The sequence below is a fragment of the Aquarana catesbeiana genome, linkage group LG04 (assembly GCF_042186555.1).
Source record: "Aquarana catesbeiana isolate 2022-GZ linkage group LG04, ASM4218655v1, whole genome shotgun sequence".
Classification (NCBI taxonomy): domain Eukaryota; kingdom Metazoa; phylum Chordata; class Amphibia; order Anura; family Ranidae; genus Aquarana; species Aquarana catesbeiana.
Window position 1 is genome coordinate 329,772,896 of NC_133327.1, and position 20,521 is coordinate 329,793,416.

At 40.1% G+C, this 20,521-nt stretch overlaps 1 protein-coding gene across 2 annotated transcripts in view; it reads right to left on the reverse strand.

The window, feature by feature from the left end:
* Positions 1-5,201: 5,201 nt before the first annotated feature.
* CGA (glycoprotein hormones, alpha polypeptide) overlaps positions 5,202-20,521 on the reverse strand; it is a 54,079-nt gene continuing 38,759 nt past the window's right edge. For both annotated transcript variants that reach the window (XM_073629122.1, XM_073629121.1), the window contains exons 2-4: positions 16,238-16,344; positions 14,465-14,652; positions 5,202-5,445 (exon numbers count right to left, since the gene is read on the reverse strand). In XM_073629122.1, the coding sequence (XP_073485223.1) occupies positions 5,368-5,445; positions 14,465-14,652; positions 16,238-16,337 (366 nt within the window). In that variant the 5' untranslated portion in view covers positions 16,338-16,344 and the 3' untranslated portion in view covers positions 5,202-5,367. The remainder of the gene's footprint in view (positions 5,446-14,464; positions 14,653-16,237; positions 16,345-20,521) is intronic.

Sequence of the window (20,521 nt, forward strand, 5' to 3'; positions counted from 1 at the left end):
CACTGTCAGGGTCATGAATGGACACTGCCATCATGACTACATGTTCTAGCTCTCTCCATGCCGAAATCACACTGAAAATTAGTTACTGCGCTATACTGTGTTATTTTGCTTCAATTGTCAGTGTAGAATATTAGTTTAGTGTCAGTCTAGGGATGATGTGAGTGTAGTGAGGAGGACCATCATTCAGCTTTGCATAGTGTGCAGCTAGAGTAGGGACAGCTCAGATAGTTTCACTGTAGTGTAGTGAGACTGTGTCATTCATACATGCATTAGTGTAGAGTAGGGACAGCTCAAATAGTTTCAGTGTAGTGTAGTGAGACCATGTCAGTAATCTTTACATTTGTGTATAGCTAGAGTAGGGACAGTTCAGATACCGTGTAGTGAGGATTGAACACCGTCTATTTGATTGCGCTACTGCCAGTTTAACCACTTGCCGACCGGGCCATAGCCGAAAGACGGCTACAGCGCGGACGGCTTATTCTGGGTGGACGTCCATGGGATGTCATTCCAGAATGTTGCTCCCGTGCGCTCCCTGGGGCGTGCACCCGGGAACATCCGTGACCCGGCGCATCACGGATCACGGTAAATAGCCGCTGATTGCGGCCGTTTACCATGTGATCGTTCCGTCAAATGACGGAGCGATCACTTGTAAACAAACCGGCGTCACGTCATGACGCCGGTTCCTCCCTCCCCTCTGTCTACCGATCAGTACAGTGCAAGGGGAGAGGGGAAGAGGGGGAGAGATGGCAGCAGCGCTGTGGGCTGGATGTTTAGTGCCCACAGCGCTCCTCAATGTCAATAATCTGCAATAATCTGCAAAACTCTGCAACACTGCACTACTCTGCAACACCGTGCAATACTCTGCAACACTGTGCAATACTCTGCAACATTGTGCAATACTCTGCAACACTGTGCAATACTTGCATCACTGTGCAATGCTCTGCCAATACTCTGCAACACTGCAATACTCTGCCAATACTCTGCAACACTGCAAAACTCTGCCAATACTCGCCAATACTCTGCCGATACTCGCCAATACTCTACCAATGCTCACCAATACTCTGCCAATACTTGCAATACTCTGCAATAAATTTTAACAGAAACAAAGAATTTTTTTTTTTTTTTTATCGAATTTTTAGGTTTTTTTGATTTATAGAGCAAAAAATAAAAAACCCAGCAGTGATTAAATACCACCAAAAGAAAGCTCTATTTGTGTGAAAAAAAGGACAAAAAATTTCATATGGGTACAGTGTTGCATGACTGAGTAATTGTCATTCAAAGTGTGAGAGCACCGAAAGCTGAAAATTAGTCTGGTTAGGAAGGGGGTTTAAGTACCCAGTTGTCAAGTGGTTAACGCCATTTACTTCTGTGTGCGTTACTGCCAGTTTAACGTCATTTTACTTCTCTGTGCATTACTGCCAGTTTAACGCCATGTCGTTTTGTGTACGTTACTGCCAGTTTAACGCCATATAGTTTTGTGCATTACTGCCAGTTTAACGCAATTTACTTCTTTGTGCGTTACTGCCAGTTTAATGCCATTTACTTCTCAGTGCGTTACTACTAGTTTAACGCCATATAGTTTTGCGTGCGTTACTGCTAGTTTAATGCCATATAGTTCTGTGTGCGTTACTGTCAGTTTAAAGCCATATAGTTCTGTGTGCGTTACTGCCAGTTTAACGCCATATAGTTTGTGTGCATTACTGCCAGTTTAACGTCATATCGCTTTGTGTGCGTTACTGCCAGTTTAACGGCATATAGTTTTGTGCATTACTGCCAGTTTAACTCCATTTACTTCTGTGTGCGTTACTGCCAGTTTAACGTAATTTACTTCTCTGTGCGTTACTGCCAGTTTAACGCCATATTGTTTTGTGTGCGTTACTGCCAGCTTAACCCCATTTACTTCTCTGTGCGTTACTGCCATTTTAACGCCATATAGTTTGTGTGCATTACTAGCAGTTTAACGCCATATGTGTGTATTTATAACACACGGGGACGGTGTAAGACCTTACAATTCAAATCAGTTATCACCAATCGTTTATACCACATTAAACACTTTCGTATGTGCCACAAAAAATGTGGTATATCTGCTCACCTGCCAATGCGGTAAGCAGTATGTGGGCAGAACTATTTGGGCTTTTTCAGTGAGAGTTAACGAACACATAACTCTCATTAAGAAAGGTGGCACTAAACATAATGTCCCAAGACATTATCGACAGTTTCATAACAGAGATCCTACGGGCACGGAATTTTTAATTATTGACAGGTACATTCCCCCTTGGAGGGGCGGGGCCATGACCAGGGATGTGTCACGCCTCGAAACTTATTGGATTTACGAGCTCGAATGCCACTCCCCTATGGGCCCCAATCTTGAATACATTAATGCATCAATTAATAATATGCCTAAGGTTTAGTTTATATGAATTTTTCTGAGTATTCATTTAACAAATTTTTTTTATATATTAACCTTTTTTTAAATAATTTTATTGTAATGTATTTACATCTGATATTAGCTATTATTTAATCTATTTTTGATATAGACCAGCCTGTGATCAAATTGTCTAAATTTAATTTTATTCTTACCATTAATATATAATTAATTGCTTCCCCTTTTCATCAAATTATATGATGGTGTCACTGCCATTCACACTTCCTGTTTAGATTGCGGTTGATATACTGACCTCTCTGTTTATTCAGATTGAGGTCTGTACCACATTACGCCTGTAGGTGGCTAGCCCAATGCCAATGGTCATTGTATTTTCTGTTGATGACGTGTGGGGTGTGTCTGCTGACTTTGTCTTCCCATAGTGAGGCTTGAACCGCGTGCTGCCCATAATTGGGGCGTGGTCTACGTCAAGGTCCTCATAGGACACTCTGTGTGTCAGCCGACACGGTTACTTTACATGCGGATCACAGGGAGGCTTGACTCGCAAAGACCTACCTCCTCACATGTCAATGGATTTTTCAACTCTATTCAGAGTGAGGCTTGAAACGCACGTCCTGGCGCCATTTTGTCCAAACCAGGAATTGCAGTGTTCACATGAAGGAAGCACCAATTTAGATCACAGGTTGGTAATCTCATTATTGGGCCTCATAACATATATAAACGCAGTGACTACAGCAGGCTCCTACCCCAGATGATGTCTCTTTGTACGAAGCGCATCGGGTCAAGCCCTGCCGATGTCATTGCGTTACCCACAAACCTTATTTTTAGGCGCTTGCTCCACTTTCTAAATGTGAGTGTTTCCAATTTTTTTTAAAGAAATTTCTATGTTTATACGGATTCACACTATGTGGAGTATGTTCTTTTTTGGTCACGCTATTTTGAACATTTGAGAGGATTTGGTCTAACAAGTTGGCTGCTTCTGAAGACTACTTCTCTGTGACATCTCTTGATCAATTGGACTGTCTTCCATCTTGATCTGGAGCCCAGACGTGAAGGTCCCATGCTTTGGTGTTTACACCATATGACTTGTTGACTCACTGAGCATATGCTCATTTGAGTCCTCTTACTCCGGTCAGGCTATTTTGAACATTTGAGAGGATTTGGTCTTACAAGTTGGCTGCTTCTGAGGACTGCTTCGCTGTGACATCTCTTGACCAATTGGACTGTCTTCCATCTTGATCTGGAGACGTGGAGGTCCCATACTTTGGCGTTTACACCATATGCCTTGTTGACTCACTGAGCATATGCCCATTTGAGTCCTCTTACTCCGGTAAGCCTCCGCACTAACCGGTGGTGGTTCTATTGTCTGTGTCTTCACTTCAATACCAATGTCACGTGGAATTCCACTTCTGGTTACATAATCTGTTTTCACTATTTATCCAAGGACTGTTATATTTATGGTTTAAAAATCTTTATATGATGGCACATGGACTCTAGTTTGGGTGTGAATTTCACATCACTTTTTCAGTTTTTTTGTGGTCATTGCACAGTGTATATTAGTTTGTATATATATGAATTTTTATTATCATGAATTTTTGAGCGCTGCACAAAATTTTACCTTTCACATATCCCTTGATTTATACTTGTCTTAGTGTTGTGCTGGCTGCTATTTGATATACGTTTGCATGTCAACGTTCGCATGTCAGCCTTTTCTATTTATTGTGTGTACCAGGCATAAGAGTTATCTTTGGACTGATGTGAGCTTCTTTGGTCTCCTTGGGCTTGGTGAACCATGTTTTTAATAAACAAAGAGGTTGATTGAAGGCCCGTACACACAATAAGAAAATTGGAAGTAACATTTGGTCCGACTAATGATCTGCTGATTTTCTGATCGTTAGTATGGTGCTTTGGACAGCCGATTCCAAATTTTCGGATGACAAAAGCTGAAGGTGCAGGCTATAACATTTTTATCGTACGTGAACACACTTAATTAGTACAGTTTTCGTCTGAAAAAAATCGTAAGAGCAAGGCTACGCATGCTTGGAAACGAAAGAATACATATAAAACAATTCAACACATTACATCACTTCTGAAGTTGAATTCTGTCGTACGAGAATTTTCGTATGTTAAGTAACCTCTTCACTTTCGATATGAGACTAGCGTGCAACAAAAAACACACGAAAATTCGTCCGGCAATCTGATCGTGTGTACCAGGCTTTACTAAAAGTGAAACATTCAAAATCTGGTGCAGCTCTGCATAGAAATCAATTACCTTCCAGGTTTTCTTTTTGTCAAAGCTTAATTGAACAAGCTGAAGTTAGAAGCTGATTGGTTACCACGCACAGCTGCACCAGATTTTGCACTCTCCAGTTTTGGTAAATCAACCTCAAAGTGTATCCAATGCCAGTGTTTTTTTGTTTTTTAAATTAAAAAGGGCACCCTCCCTCAAAAGATATCAGCCCAGTACACAGAACGTAAAACAAAAATTAATTATTTTGCAACTTACAAGTCCTAAAATATTTGTTTTGGTGTTTCTCTTGTTTTAGGATTCACGCCTATGCATTTTTAGTGCCTTTTGCAGATTTGTACTACAGTCCATTTAACATGATTTCCTATGGGACATGTTCTGTAGTGCAAATCAGCAAAATGCAAAAAGCACTAAAAATGCATAGGTGTGAATCAGTCGCCTTCGTCAATAGACAGTTTTTCCAGTTTTATAAATGTGTACAAATACTAAATCAGTGACTTGAAAAATTGTGAAAATGTACATCAAATGTTAATTCTAATCTAAGTTTAATTGAGTGTATACAAGCAAGAATAAAAAAAAAATCAGCTTTATTTGAGACCAGTTACGGTAATTTAGGTGAAGGGAAAAGTGTGCTTCTATTCAGACATGTAAAGTCAGGGACATTGTTAGAGGTTCTTAATAAAAGGCAGGAAAGCTGTTTTATAATTGCATGTTAACAAAAGACAGCATTTGATGCTTAGGATTTGTGGTACAGGCAGGTACTGCAGTGACAAGCTGTATGGTTTTCAATCTTCACGTTGTCCATTACCGTAACCTGGAAAAGAAATATACAATTCTGAAGCAAATAACAAAACAAGTAAAAACTGCAGGGTGGAACTTTAATACAATTTTACATATGGTTCACACTTAGCGATCAATGGGCTATTGCTTTTGAGATATGAACATTTTGGGTCTATAGACAAAACCTTTTTTTTTTAGTTTCAAAAAGGGCAGGTATTGCTTAGGATTTGGACCCTTTGTTCCGTTGGGAAGGCTTATCTGTCTCAAGTAATGGGAAATCCCCTCTTAGACAGTTAACATCAGCAGAGGTGCCCCCATTTAGAGATTTTCCTTCACCTCATGTTCCAGAGACAGTGTAAATTTCTGGATTTCCCATCACTTTCTGTTACAGTGAGAATGGTCACCAATACAAATAGAGAGGGTTAATCTCCCCACGGTGGACAGCAATAAATATCTTACTGTTTCTTATTCTATCTGTAAAACAACCACAAATTAGGCTTTTGATACTCTTTAAAGTGTATTACAGTGTTAGGGCCCTTCAAACGTGTGGACCGTTCAGATCTGCCTGTCAGTTTTTTCAGCGGATCTGAATGGTCGCTCCATACATCTCTATGGAGCGATGGTCAGCGGTGACATGTCTACTGACATCTGATCCGCCCCGATCCGATCCGCTCCGCTCCACAAAATCCAGATGGATGGATGTCCTATTTTCCATCCATCTGGCGGATCGGATGGGATGAAAACGGACAGGCAGTCCATAATCATCTGATCCCCCCATGGAGGAGAGCGGTCTCTCTGACAGGTCCGTCCCTGCACAGTGTGCAGAAACGGACTTGTCATCCGCCGGCTCAGCGAGGATCAACTGAGCGATCCCCGCTGAGCAAGCAGAGGAGTAAAAACGGACAGCCCCGTGTGAAAGGGCCCTAAAGTGTAACTTCACTTTTGTAGAGAAGAAAACATTCCCCTCTAGGTGATCTATGTACATTTCAAGGATTTTAACAAACTTTGTTGCAAATTTCTACCTTTTGTTATTCTGAAGAAATCACTGTGTTTGTGACCATGTGCTATGTAAGTCTGTATGGGAGTGATTTCATAATAATAAATCAGCAGTGAGACACAGAATAACAACAAAAATATCCAAAAAAACGCATTTAAAAAAAGTTATAAATTGATTTGCATTTTAATGAGTGAAATAACTACCGTATTTATCGGGCGTATAACACACGCCAGCGTATAACACGCACCCTAAGTTTAGGAGAGAAGTTTAAGGAAAAAAACTTTTAGGAGGGAAGTTTAAGGAAAAAAACTTACATTTTAAATGCCCATCAATGCAGCCTTATCAGTGTCCACCTGCAGCCTTGCCCAGTGTCAATCTGCAGCCTTGCCCAGTGTCCATCTGCAGCTTTGCCCACTGTCCATCTGCAGCCTTGCCCAGTGTCCATCTGCAGCCTTGCCCAATGTCCATCTGCAGCCTTGCCCAGTGTCCATCTGCAGCCTTGCCCAATGTCCATCTGCAGCCTTGCCCAGTGTCCATCTGCAGCCTTGCCCAAAATTGCAGCATGATCTTTTAAATTATTTCACCGCCAAGATAGACAGAGCCGGACGTCATGTGTATTCGGTTCCTCTCGGCTCGTCTCGCAGTCCTGCCCAGTCCCGTCCCTTGGCCCGGGTCCTATGATGGACACAACACCGGTCCAATGGTGGGACGTAAAGGCTAGGAGGCGGGACTGGGCGTGACTGCGAGCGGAGCCGCGCCTAGCCGAGTACACAGTACACTCGGCTCTGTCTATTTTGGTGACGCTCATTCCCTCCTTACCCTCCGAGGCAGCGGTTCGGTGTATAACACGCACCCATGATTTTCCCCTGGTTTTAAGGGGAAAAAGTGTGTGTTATACGCCAATAAATACGGCATTTGATCCCCTATCAATCAGCAAGAATTCTGTCTCCCATGTGTCTTCTATACAGGTAAAAAGCTGAGATTAGGAGCACTCTCTTAAAGGGAGTGCTCCTAATCTCAGTTTGCTACCTGTATAAAAGACACCTGTCCACAGAAGCAATCAATCAGATTCCAATCTGTCCACCATGGCCAAGACCAAAGAACTGTACAAGGATGTCAGAGACAAGATTGTAGTCCTACACAAGGCTGGAATGAGCTACAAGACCATCGCCAAACAGCTTGGTTAGAGGGTGACAACAGTTGGTGTGATTATTCGCAAATTGAAAGAAATACAAAATAACTGTCAATCTCGCTCAGTCTGGGGCTCCATGCAAGATCTCACCTTGTGGAGTTTCAATGATCATGGAAATGGTGAGGAATCAGCCCAGAACTACATGGGAGAATCTTCTCAATGATCTCAAGGCAGCTGGGACCATAGTCACCAAGAAAACAATTGGTAACACACTACGCCGTGAAGGACTGAAATCCTGCAGTGCCCGCAAGGTCCCCCTGCTCAAGAAAACACATGTACAGGCCCATCTGAAGTTTGCTAATGAACATCTAAATGATTCAGAGGAGAACTGGGTGAAAGTGTTGTGGTCAGATGGGACCAAAATCTAGCTCTTTGGCATCAACCCAACTCGCTGTGTTTAGAGCAGGAGGAATGCTGCCTATGACCCCAAGAACACCATCCCCACCATCAAACATGGAGGTGGAAACATTATGGTTTGGGGGTCTTTTTCTGCTAAGGGGACAGGACAACTTCACCGCATCAAAGGGACGATAGACGGGGCCATGTACTGTCAAATCTTGGGTGAGAACCTCCTTCCCTCAGCCAGGGCATTGAAAATGGGTCGTGGATGGGTCTTTCAGCATGACAATGACCCAAAACACATGGCCAAGGCAACAAAGGAGTGGCTCAAGAAGAAGCATATTAAGGTGATGGAGTGGCCTAGCCAGTCTCCACACCTTAATCCCATAGAAAATATGTGGAGGGAGCTGAAGGTTTGAGTTACCAAACGTCAGCCTCGAAAACTTAATGACTTGGAGAGCATGCAAAGAGCAGTGGGACAAAATCCCTCCTGAGATGTGTGCAAACCTGGTGGCCAACTACAAGAAACTGACCTCTGTGATTGCCAACAAGGGTTTTGCAACCAAGTCATGTTTGCAAAGGGGTCAAATAATTATTTCACTCATTAAAATGCAAATCAATTTTATAACTTTTTCTAAGTGCGTTTTTTTGGATGTTTTTGTTGTTGTTCTGTCTCTCGCTGTTAAAATAAACCTACCATTAAAATTATAGACTGATCATTTCTTTGTCAGTGGGCAAACGTACAAAATCAGCAGGGGATCAAATACTTTTTTTTCCCTCACTGTATGCAAATCGCCGTAGCTGTACGCCGCTCCTTTAAGATGTGATAGCAGGCATGCGCACCGCCGTAGGCGCGCGCACGTGCCCAGTGCGTGTCCCCGGAGCCAATGCGCAATGACCGTCGGGCACCAGCGAACGCTTGTGACAGAGCGAGAACCGGGATCTGTGTGTGTAAACACACAAATCCTGGTTCTCTCAGGGGAGAGGAGAGAGATTGTGTGTTCATACTAAGTATGAACACCGATCTCTCTCCTCCCCTAGTCAGTCCAATCCCCCTACAGTTAGAACACACCCAGGGAACACAGTTAACCCCTTGATCGCCCCTAGTGTTAACCCCGTCCATGCCAAAGAGATTTATAAGGTAATCAATGGTTATTTTTAGCTTTGATCGCTGTATAAATGTCAATGGTCCCAAAATAGTGTCAAAAGTGTCCGATCTGACCGCCGAAATATCGCAGTCCCGATAAAAATCGCAGATCGCCGTCACTAGTAAAAAAAAAAATAATAATAATAATGACATAAATCTATCCCCTATTTTGTAGACACTATAACTTTTGCGCAAACCAATCAGTATACACTTACTGCGATTTTTTTACCAAAAATATGTAGAAGAATACATATCGGCCTAAACCAAGGAAAAAAATTTTATTTTTTTTTTTAAATTGGGATATTTATTAGCAAAACCTACAAAATTTAGTGTTTTTTTCAAAATTGTCGCTCTTTTTTTGTTTATAGCACAAAAATAAAAAACACAGAGGTGATCAAATACCACCAAAAGAAAGCTCTATTTGTGGGGAAAAAAAGGACATACATTTTGTTTGGGTAGAACATCGCACGACCACGCAATTGTCAGTTAAAGCGACACAGTGCCGAATCGCAAAAAATGGCCTGGTCAGGAAGGGGGCAAATCCTTCCGGGGCTGAAGTGGTTAAGCTGTTTACATAAAATTATTAGTGGGACTGCTTTAGCAGTCCCACTATTGTTATTCGATTTTATTTATTTTTATTTATTTAATTTTATTCCGTATGTTTTTTTGGCTCTGCGTAACTTCTGCATACTTTTAGCTATTAAAACCATTCAACTATTAAAATGTTCGTCTCTTTCAGCTGATGATGGGACTTTTTCAACTCTTTTTCTACTATTTATACTTTTTAAAATATTAAGCTTTTTATCACTTTTTTTTAACATTGAAGTCAATGGGAGCATGCTTCAGATCCTTAAAATCTTCTTCCGCTCCCAAAAATTTCAGCTCCTTCATACTTTCACCTACAGACGCCAAACAAACTTTAAAATGTTCACAAAATATTCAGCTATCTGGCTATATCTTTTCAGTTTGATATCTTTTACAGTTTTTGTGAAAAAGCTGTTTGTTTAGAGGTCATTTCAGGAAATTTTAGCTATTAAATAGAGTGTACTGCGTTGCTTTTGTTGCCATGGTTACCAAAGCATCTGTTATACACAGGGGGGAGGTGGCTGGAGCATCTCAGCTCTGATTACAGAGCCCGGGGGAGGGGACAGACACAGCATGTACTGATTTATAATAGAGGAATATGATGGGGCAGTTTTGATGGGGCAATTCTGATGCGGCAGTTTTGATGGTGGCAATATGATGGGGCAGTTTTGATGGGACAATTCTGGTGGGGCAGTTTTGATGGTGGCAATATGATGGGGCAGTTTTGATAGGGCAATTCTGATGGGGCAGTTTTGATGGGGCAATTCTGATGGGGCAGTTTTGATGGGGGCAGTTTTGATGGTGGCAATATGATGGGGCAGTTTTGATAGGGCAATTCTGATGGGGCAGTTTTGATGGGGCAATTCTGATGGGGCAGTTTTGATGGGGGCAGTTTTGATGGGGGCAATATGATGGGGCAGTTTTGATGGGGCAATTCTGATGGGGCAGTTTTGATTGTGGCAATATGATGGGGCAGTTTTGATGGGGCAATTCTGATGGGGCAGTTTTTATGGTGGCAATTTTGATGGGGCAATTCTGATGAGGTAGTTTTGATGGCAATATAATGGGGGCAATTTTGATGGTGGCAATACGATGGGGCAGTTTTGATGGTGGCAATATTATGGGGCAGTTTTGATGGGGCAGTTTTGATGGTGGCAATATGATGGGGCAGTTTTGATGGGGCAATTCTGATGGTGGCAATATGATGGGGCAGTTTTGATGGGGCAATTCTGATGGTGGCAATATGATGGGGCAGTTTTGATGGGGCAGTTTTGATGGGGCAATTCTGATGGGGCAGTATTGATGGTGGCAATATGATGGGGCAGTTTTGATGGGGACAATTTTGATGGGGCGATTCTGATGGGGCATTTTTGATGGCAGTATGATAGGGGCAGTTTTGCTGGGGGCCATTTTAGCAATTCAGCTATTCAGCATTCCCACGCATTTTCCCCAGGAAATGCATTTTCTAGTTAAGACTGATATCTGACTGCCAAAGATACTTTTCTTTAAATTTGACAGGTGTTGCCAATAGCTTATTCTCCTCTAGAGACAAATGCTATTGAGAGTGTTTTAGCAGCTGCACAAACTTTTTTGTGGATCGTGTGCCACCCTTTAAAAGACATTTACTGCATTTGCTTAGTTTAAATCCCACCATGCACACTATATGCATAAAGGCATAATCTGTTCCTATGTTTCCATAGGTTTCCAAACTACAACCATACTAATACATATATTGGTGCCTGATCAAATCGACACTAACATGTGAATAATTGTAGTAGGGGCATTTCAGTGTAGGCTTCTCTAGGCCAGTAAACACTTTGGAGTTGATTTACTAAAACTGGAGAGTGCGTAATCTGGTGCAGCTCTGCAAAGAAACCAATCAGCTTCCAGGTTTTATTGTCAAAGTTGAATTGAACAAACTGAAGTTAGAAGCTGATTGGCTACCATGCACAGCTGCACCAGATTTTGCACTCTTCAGTTTTGGTAAAATCAACCCCAATGTATTATATTGAGACTATTTTCATGAAAAACTAAAAAAAACCTTCATGGCCACAGGCTCATTGAACAGCTCTTATAATTATTTAATACAAGAAACACGTGGAAAATATTCAGATCCAATTAAATTATTACAAACCAGCACCTTCTCCTAAAGTAGTATATTTATTCAACTAAATCATATCTTATTTTAAAAATTGAACACTTTCCTCTATTTCCTTCCACCAACTTTAGCCAGACTTCATTTAAAAACTGTCTCTAAGATGTGCATTAATTTCCACATTGAGTTGTATTCCATTACATTTGTTGAAAATTTAGTAATAACAGGCGGAAAATCAAAACAGAACTGTGAAGGTTTTAATTTGCACATTGCTATGAAGAATAAGAAGTAAAACAGTCAAAAAGTAGGTCTTTTTTTATTTAAAGCTGGAGATTTGAGCGCATATTCTCAGGAAGCTCAAACAAACCTAGGGCAGGTTTCTATATAAAGTTATTTGGCTGGTGAGTTTGCCAGGAGCTAGATTTTCAAATTCACCAGATGGATCAGTGAGTTCTCTATTTCATAACTGGAAAAACATCAAAATATTAGAAAACTATAGCTAAAAAGTTTTTTTCAAGCTAGTTAGAATTGTCAACGGTTTACCTTTGTTGATTATTGTTCGACTTAAATGGTAATAAAAATAATTATAAAATATTAATATTATGCATCTCTTCTGAGGCACAACCTGATAACTATATCTGTATAAACAGTAAGTTATGGTGCATGGTTACACTGTTTCTGTAATCCACGGTATTCCTTGTTGAACTGTCAAATTAATCTCAGTCTAGAGAGGTGGTTGGCATCACTGCCCTAGACATTTTCAGATAACCATGTATATGGAAGTTGTTAGGGTTTCTGAAGTGCTATTCAGCTAACTAAGCATATTCTATTCTTAGAATGGTACCATATGACAACATGTGTCCATCTATAACAGTTCATCAATGTTCCCCTGACTCTATTAAATTTTTGTCTATTAGTCAGTGTCTGTCAATATCTCTCTGTTTCCATTAATGCTATGCAGGTCATCAGTTGTTTTTTCGCATGATACACAAATTATTGCATAGGAGACCTACATGAGCACAGCGAGATATTAGATAGCATGTAAAATATAGGCTTTACTGACACAATAATTAACTTAGCAATGTGGTACTCCCTCATGGACAACTGTAGACAATTATATTTATGCTACATGGCCAGCCTGAACAACTATAGACATTTGTCCATATCAGGGATATGCAATTAGCGAGGCATGATGGGACTTGTAGTTTTGGAACAGCTGAGGCCAGCTAATTGCATATCCCTGGTCTATATCATCCTTGCATCTCTAGCAGATTTTTCTAAAATATAGGCATTTGATGCTCACTATTGATTTAAAGCGGAGTTCCACACATTTTTTAGTAAGTCAGCAGCTACAAAAAGTGTAGCTGCTGACTTTTAATAAACTGACACTCACCTGTCCTACGGTCCAGCGATGCGGCCGCCCGGAGCCTCGCTCCTCTCCCCCTCCTTTCCGCCGGTGCCGTCATAGCTACTGTGGGCACCCAGCTGTGACAGCTTTGGGCTTCACGGCTGAGCGTGTGCAGTGCGCAAGTGCAAGCCGCGCCAGGCTCTGCTAGTGGCCAGGCAATCTTCTGGGACCTGTCACATGTCCCAGAAGATTGCTGGCAGGCAGCGGCCACCTAGGGGGAGAGGAGGAGTCGCCTAGGCAGCCAAGAGCAGGAAGAAAGAAGTGTGACAGGAAGTCCCACTCTAAATTAAGTACCCACTCCCCCCCCCCAAAAAAATGACATGCCAAATTTGGCATGTCAGGGGGTGAGGAGTGCTTAAAGTGGAAGTTCCACGTTTGGGTGGAACTCCGCTTTAAGTAAGCTGGACTTGTCAATGACTTGGCTATCTATCAATACCTTTTCCATCTCTCCATCGTCATGTGAATGTCTAAGCCCAAATTGGTCACACATAAGCCCTTTGAACTAGCATTGTGCCTGATTAAGGTATTCATAGCAACAATCATCCATGTATAGAAAGCAATGCAATTGACCAAAGAAGGTTTTCAGCATACCCTTATGTCTCTGATTGTTGTGTTTTTCATAGAAAATCAAGAACTCTTTAACAATATTAAAAAAATATTTTTTCAAGAAATCTGGGCAAACATCCCAATGAGCGTTACAGAATGTTTCAAAAATGAGTAAATAACAATAGATATGACCCAGCCCCACTACTGCCCCACTTCTGTACCATGGCTACCTATGATAACCTGTGTGGATGTGCACTATTACAGCATGTGCATGTATTTGTTCATGTGCATTCCTATAGGTATAACTATTTTTTGTGGATGCACAGTGTAACACAGGCAACTAATTTAAAGTAGAATGCCATTTACTACATAGGCATGCCAGGAATCCCATCAAAGCCCAAGTCCAGCCAGAACTTTATTTTTATTGTTGGCTACAGTGGAGAAGTGTTAAAAAAAACTCTGTAAAGTTTCCCAATAGATTTCTTATCACTTGTCAAATTATTGATTATAAAACTGTTGATGGTTGTCAGCAACAATTAAGGGTTTAAGAGAAATCTCCCTAACGTAGTCACAAATAGCGTTTTTTTTTTTTTTTTTTGTAGATACACTGCCATGTTTTTATTGATTTTCTGTATCTCCATTGGGAGGGACACAGAAAGATGGGGTTGGACTTTCAGTCCGTACAAGTTAAAACAAGATCAGCAGCTTCAAGTAAAATATTTTGAATACATGTGAATTTCTTACTCTGTATTGAGTCTTTGCCACACAGCACTTAGCTTCAGAGGTAATGTTCTTTGGCACCAACATTGTCTTCTTTGATCTCATTGGGGTAGGGTATGCCCTAGAATAGCAGCATCCACTGCACTGATAAATTCGACCTATTCCCATGTTAGAAAAACGCAGGTTTTCCTTCAGTCTGCATTCAGGGCAACCTGATAAATAAAACAAACAAACTCTGATATGCTTGATTGATACATAAAAATGAGGTTTTGATACTTTCTCAAAATACATTACATATTTTACTATCATGCACTGCAACTAGTGAACTGTGTATTTCAGCAAAGCAATAGGGATTTCAATGCAAATCCGCTCTGCATGTTATTTTGAAGCCTCTGTATGCTACATGCAAAACCAGTTTCCAGCTATACTTTAACCACTTCCGGACTGCCCACTGTCGTTTTACGCGATGATTTTGAAGGAGGATATCGTTGTTATGGCAGCAGCTAGCTGCCATAACCCCGGTATCCTCGTCTTCAGCGGGTGGTCCACTACAATATACAAGTGGTCTCTGCGGCAGATTCGCCACAAGATCACTTTTATCGGCGGCTGGAAAGGGCCCCCCCGCTGCGATCCGGTGCCCTCCGCCGCTTACCATAGCCGTCAGCAGCAGTGGAGGCGATCGCGTCTGTCCCCTTGCTGGGTATGGAGACGAGTGAGAGGAAGATGGCCCCCACCCATCTCCATATCACTGCAGGGCGGAAGCAACCTCAAAACGTCTCTTCCGCCCATAGCTTGCGTCCCGACAAGCTAGCGTGCAGAAGCGAAAGCATACGTGACTAGCGCCCGCATATGAAAACGGTTTTCAAACCACACATGTGAGGTATCGGCGCCATCGGTATAGCGAGAGCAATAATTCTAGTCCTAGACCTCCTCTGTAACTTAAAATATGCAACCTGTAGAATTTTTTTAAACGTAGCCTATGGAGATTTTTAAGGGTAAAGGTTTGTTGCCATTCCACGAGCGGGTGCAATTTTGAAGCGTGACATGCTGGGTATCAATTTACTCAGCATAACAATATCTTTCACAATATAAATAAAAATTGGCCTAACTTTACTGTTGTCTTATTTTTTCAATTCAAAAATGTGTATTTTTTCCCCAAAAAAAGTGTGCTTGTAAGACTGCTGCGCAAATACAGTGTGACAGAAAGTATTGCAATGACCGCCATTTTATTCTCTAGGGTGTTAAAACAGAAATGTATAATGTTTGGAGGTTCTATGTAATTTTATAGCAAAAAAAAACAGTTTTTAACTTGTAAACAACAAATCTCAGAAAGAGGCTCGGTCTTTAAGTGGTTAACAAATAGGCTGGTCCCAGGGCAAGTGACAATAAATCAATCATCTCTAGAATAATGTTACGCCATTAGGGCCAGCCTGAGAATTCTGCAGTTTGTATTTCATTAATAGTCAGTGACGTCTGTATATAGCACAACGCTTTTCCCAGCCGTCACAAAAAATGTCAATGTCCTCCCCATACAACAAAAAATATTAGGCACTCTGTACAGCTTTAACAAACTTACTGATCATCCACTGCATAGAACTTCAGCTCAACTGATCATTTTTATGTACTTTTTAAACAAAAGGTGACTGTGCTTAGGGATTTTTTTCATGATATGCCCACTTCAATTTGTGGCTCGTGACAGGTTTACTTCAAAGTTAATCCCACAGTTTGAGCTGTATTGCAACTCTAAAACTTAAATTGCTAACAAAAAAAGTACACTTTAGATGTAAACATCCTTACCTGGAGTCAAAAAATTATCATCGGGAAAGGTATAGAGGACATGCATACAGACTGACAAAAAGATCAGTGCAAGTGCTATGCATTTTCCATAACAATCCATAGTGTGTCTGAAATAAAAAAAACAAGTATTTTTATTAGTTAAAATATTTTAGAATGTTATGACATGTTGTTGTACATGGGTGAGGTGTCTTATTCTAATTTGGAGCACAGTGCCTGAAATATGTCATACTGCTTTAACATTATCTATTACAAATGCATAGTCTTCTACACAATTCCCACTAAGAAATGTTTGGCATCATGCCTGTGTAAGTGACAAGCCTGTATTAAATTTCCTATTCTTTTTTAGAGAATTGTTTAACCTATTGAGGACTAATCATTGGGGATATACCAATATATAAATAAATGAATTGCAAAGCAGTCAAAATGTACTCAGTATTCTGCTTTTGTATATAAAGGAATGACACTTATGGGAATATATTTTATAGCATATATTAACTGTCACACAAATGAAAATACTGCTGTTTGTTGTCACACATATGCTGATCTCACCCTTTCACTATTGGTTCCTTGGGAACCACTGTTAAATAATACAGCATAGTTTGTTAGGAAATGCAGGGCATAGGGACAGAAAATGTGCGTAGGTTTTATATACAGTATATGCAAACAGTACACATCTCACAACTTCTCTTAACTAGCCTGCATGAACGATCCTTTGCCTAAATTATATAGTATTGTAATGCAAACATAGCTGAGTTTTAATAAATGTAAAAGCTGTAAAAAAAATCACCTGTTATTAATATTCTCCAGATCGACTAGATGTCCTGAACTTAGCAGAATTTAGCATATTGTGGCCTGGGCTACACCAGTATGCAACTTCTAGTAAGTCCCTTGGTTACTGGTTCCAGTAAACTTAATGGCAGTTGGGGTTTTATTATGGGGGTTGATTATGTGTTTTAATTCTCTTTGTCTGTGTTTTGTGGGTAATTATAGATATTTATCGGGATGACCGTTCTGTTTTTTTTTTTTTATACATGCATCCTTGATAATTACAATAAATGTTTATTTTTCATATACATAATGTTTAGTAGGGAAGCCCATAGTTGCATTAAAGGATTGTTTGTTTATTGGAAGCATTGCTCTCTTTTCTGACTGCACACTAAAGCCCAGTTCACACCTATGCATTTTTTAGCGCGTTTTCAGTTTTGCAGAAACACACTGCATTCCTATGGATGCAGTTCATCTGTGCATTTTATGGAAAGGGCCAGAGATTTTTTGGTTCCATAGACTTCAATGGATGAAAAGCATGCATTGAAAAATGCAAAATGCACCTGCAATATGCAAACTGCAACCTGCATAAGTGTTAACCATGCCTCAGGCTGGATTCACACCTATGCATAGTTACATAGTTACATAGTTAGTAAGGTTGAATAAAGACACCAGTCCATCCAGTTCAACCTGAGTGAGTGTGGGTGCGTGTCTACAATTATCCCTATTTATTTAAGGTACCCATATAGTGCCATCAATTTACGAAGCACTCCACATATACATCACACACTCACATCGGTCCCTACCCTCAAGGAGCCCACAATCCAAGGTCCCCAACTCACATTCATATACTAGGGCCAATTTTGGACAGAAGCCAATTTTTACCATTTTTCTTTCTACCATTTTTAGTGCTTTTTCCATTTTGCAGATTTGCACTAAAGTCCATTTAACATGGTTTCCTATGAAACACGTTCTGAAGTGTAAATCTGCAAAAAGCACTAAAAATGCATGGGTGTGAATCCAGCCTTACCGATGCTGATTCTTTTGGTTTTTATGGCATACACTGCTAAGAGGTATGTGTTTTTATCGATGTAGAATTTATTGGATGTCAAGATCTGACAACTAATAAGGAATTGACTTACAGCGTACCATTGGTTTCCAGACCGTAGCCATAATGTTCATTTAAAACATTTTTTAACAAATGCCTGCAACATTATATCATATCTATTTTTCCAAAATTGGATTCAATCAGCAGTTACCTGGTAATTGTATATTAGTGTTTGTTGCGACTATGCAAATCAGAATATATGCGATCAATCAGTGTCCAAATGATGTCTCCGCTATCCAGATACAAGGGAATTTAATAAATATTGAGATATCCTTTTGCATTTAAATTATAAAGACCCTACACCATATCGGTTATAAATTTTAATTATTATCTTTAAAGAAATACTTGGGTTAGACCATTACAACTTAGTGTATCTATCTAGACTCCGTCTTTGATTGCATAACAATTATTGGCAATCTCTGTCCATTCCATAGGTGTGCTCAGGATGTGCAAAATTGCTTGCGTGCACAATCACTACGTGTAGATTCCCCCTACTGCCCTGGCTTCCCCCTATGTTGCACCTTTTCACCCCAGCAGTGCTGCTGGCTTCTCTCTTTTCACCCCGGCTGCTGTGGGGGATGTTTCAGAATGGAGAGCAGGGGAAAGGGTTAGTAATAATGTAATTTACGTTCCCCTTCCTTTTCTAAATGAACACATTAAGCACACTCACTCACTGTGGTCATTCACAACGGAAGCATAGTAAACTGTGTTTACTATGCTTCGGTTTGTGAATGAACAGGAAGCCGCTCAGCACACAGCACTTTCCAATCATTCACTTTGCAGTGCAGCTGAGGCTGCAGAGAAAGGCATGTGTGTTTGAGATTTGGTGTGCACACCCTAATGCAATAGGCTGCGCACACCTATGGTCCATTTTATTACATTGTTTTACAGCTCCCACCAATATAAATCTAAACCCACACAAATCCAATCCATTAACACCAAAGATCTGATTTTTTTTTCTTTTACCTTGCCATATTGTTAATCTTTCTCTGCAGAAATCACTAAAGTTAAAATTTAAAACAAATATATCCACCTGGGAAATCCCAATAATGCTCAAAAATATACTTAAATGTTGTGCAAAATAATATTCTTATTTTTGTCTTATAGTTATTATTGTCAAGTGAAAGAAGTGGTGCTTGATTCTTCGTCACACTCAAGCACAAACCTAAAATGACTTTAAAAGATTTCTTTGCATATTTTCATATAAATACTATATCAACCAAGTACTGGGTACAATTTACATTATTTGTCGAAGAAAGGCGATATCAAGTCTCACTTTGTGCCATAATTACAAAAAAAACATTAGTTACTGTATGTATTTACTTCCAGAGCTTATGTTTGGGATAATAGGGGCATTTTATCTGGAAAAGCAATAAGTGCAATGCCAGGTAAAAAAATGTTTAACAACTAACTATATTTAAAATCGCAACATGCCTATTTTCTCCTAGGAGTATATTATGTCCCTTGAAAAAGAGTTGGCTGCCACCTAGTGCATGAAAACAGTGCAGGCTCTGTTGGTATTTTTGCAGTGTGATAGATATTGAAAGATTTGATTTTCGTACGGCCAAATGTAATTGGGCACTCAAGCATTCCATGCTTCCAGGTATACAAAAATTTAACTACTGGCAAAGTTTAGTTTTTTTTACAAACTGTGACCACATGGAAAAAACAGTAAAAAAAAACAGCACACCATTATGTATTTAATTATTCAGTAGATATTGTTAAAGGCAGAATTGTCCCTGCAAACAAATTAATTACAGAGATTTTGCTTAAAAGTGGAATGGCAAAGACTGATCGTTGAATGATCGTGAGCGTTGACTTTTTAACACTTTAGCTTAGTAGAGTGTTAGAGCCGACAGGCAGACCAGAATGGTTAGTGAAAGTAGACATGTGTCCCTAGACATATGACACTTCAAAGAACTTATAATTCATTTTTCGCAATGCTATCAAAATTAGTGGCTGTGAAGTCTACTTTTGCATACTTGGCTGTTGTGCTAACTGTAAGCCAAAAATTCTTATAAGTTTGTTAAATCCTTCAAAAAGTAAACTAAACACACATAATTTGGATTACAAAATGAGCAGCTTTAACATTATCTACCCCGGTCCATTAGGTTAAATAGATAACATTAAACACGATTACACAATCACAGGGTGGTACTGTAGTAGTTTTAGAAAGTGCCACGTCCTGACTGGTATAAGAGAAAATTGGATAGAAAGCATGGACTTTATAGGCACCAGATATTAAAATAAATACTTTTATTAGAATACATACATTTGTGAAAAAATATTCATAAAACTGTAAGTAAGATAGGTAATCAAATCAGGCTACTAGTGTGATCAAGTGACCCAGACCATTAGGTTGAATAGACTGGTACATGTTGTGTTGTAAATGATGAAGTCAGGAAAAACAC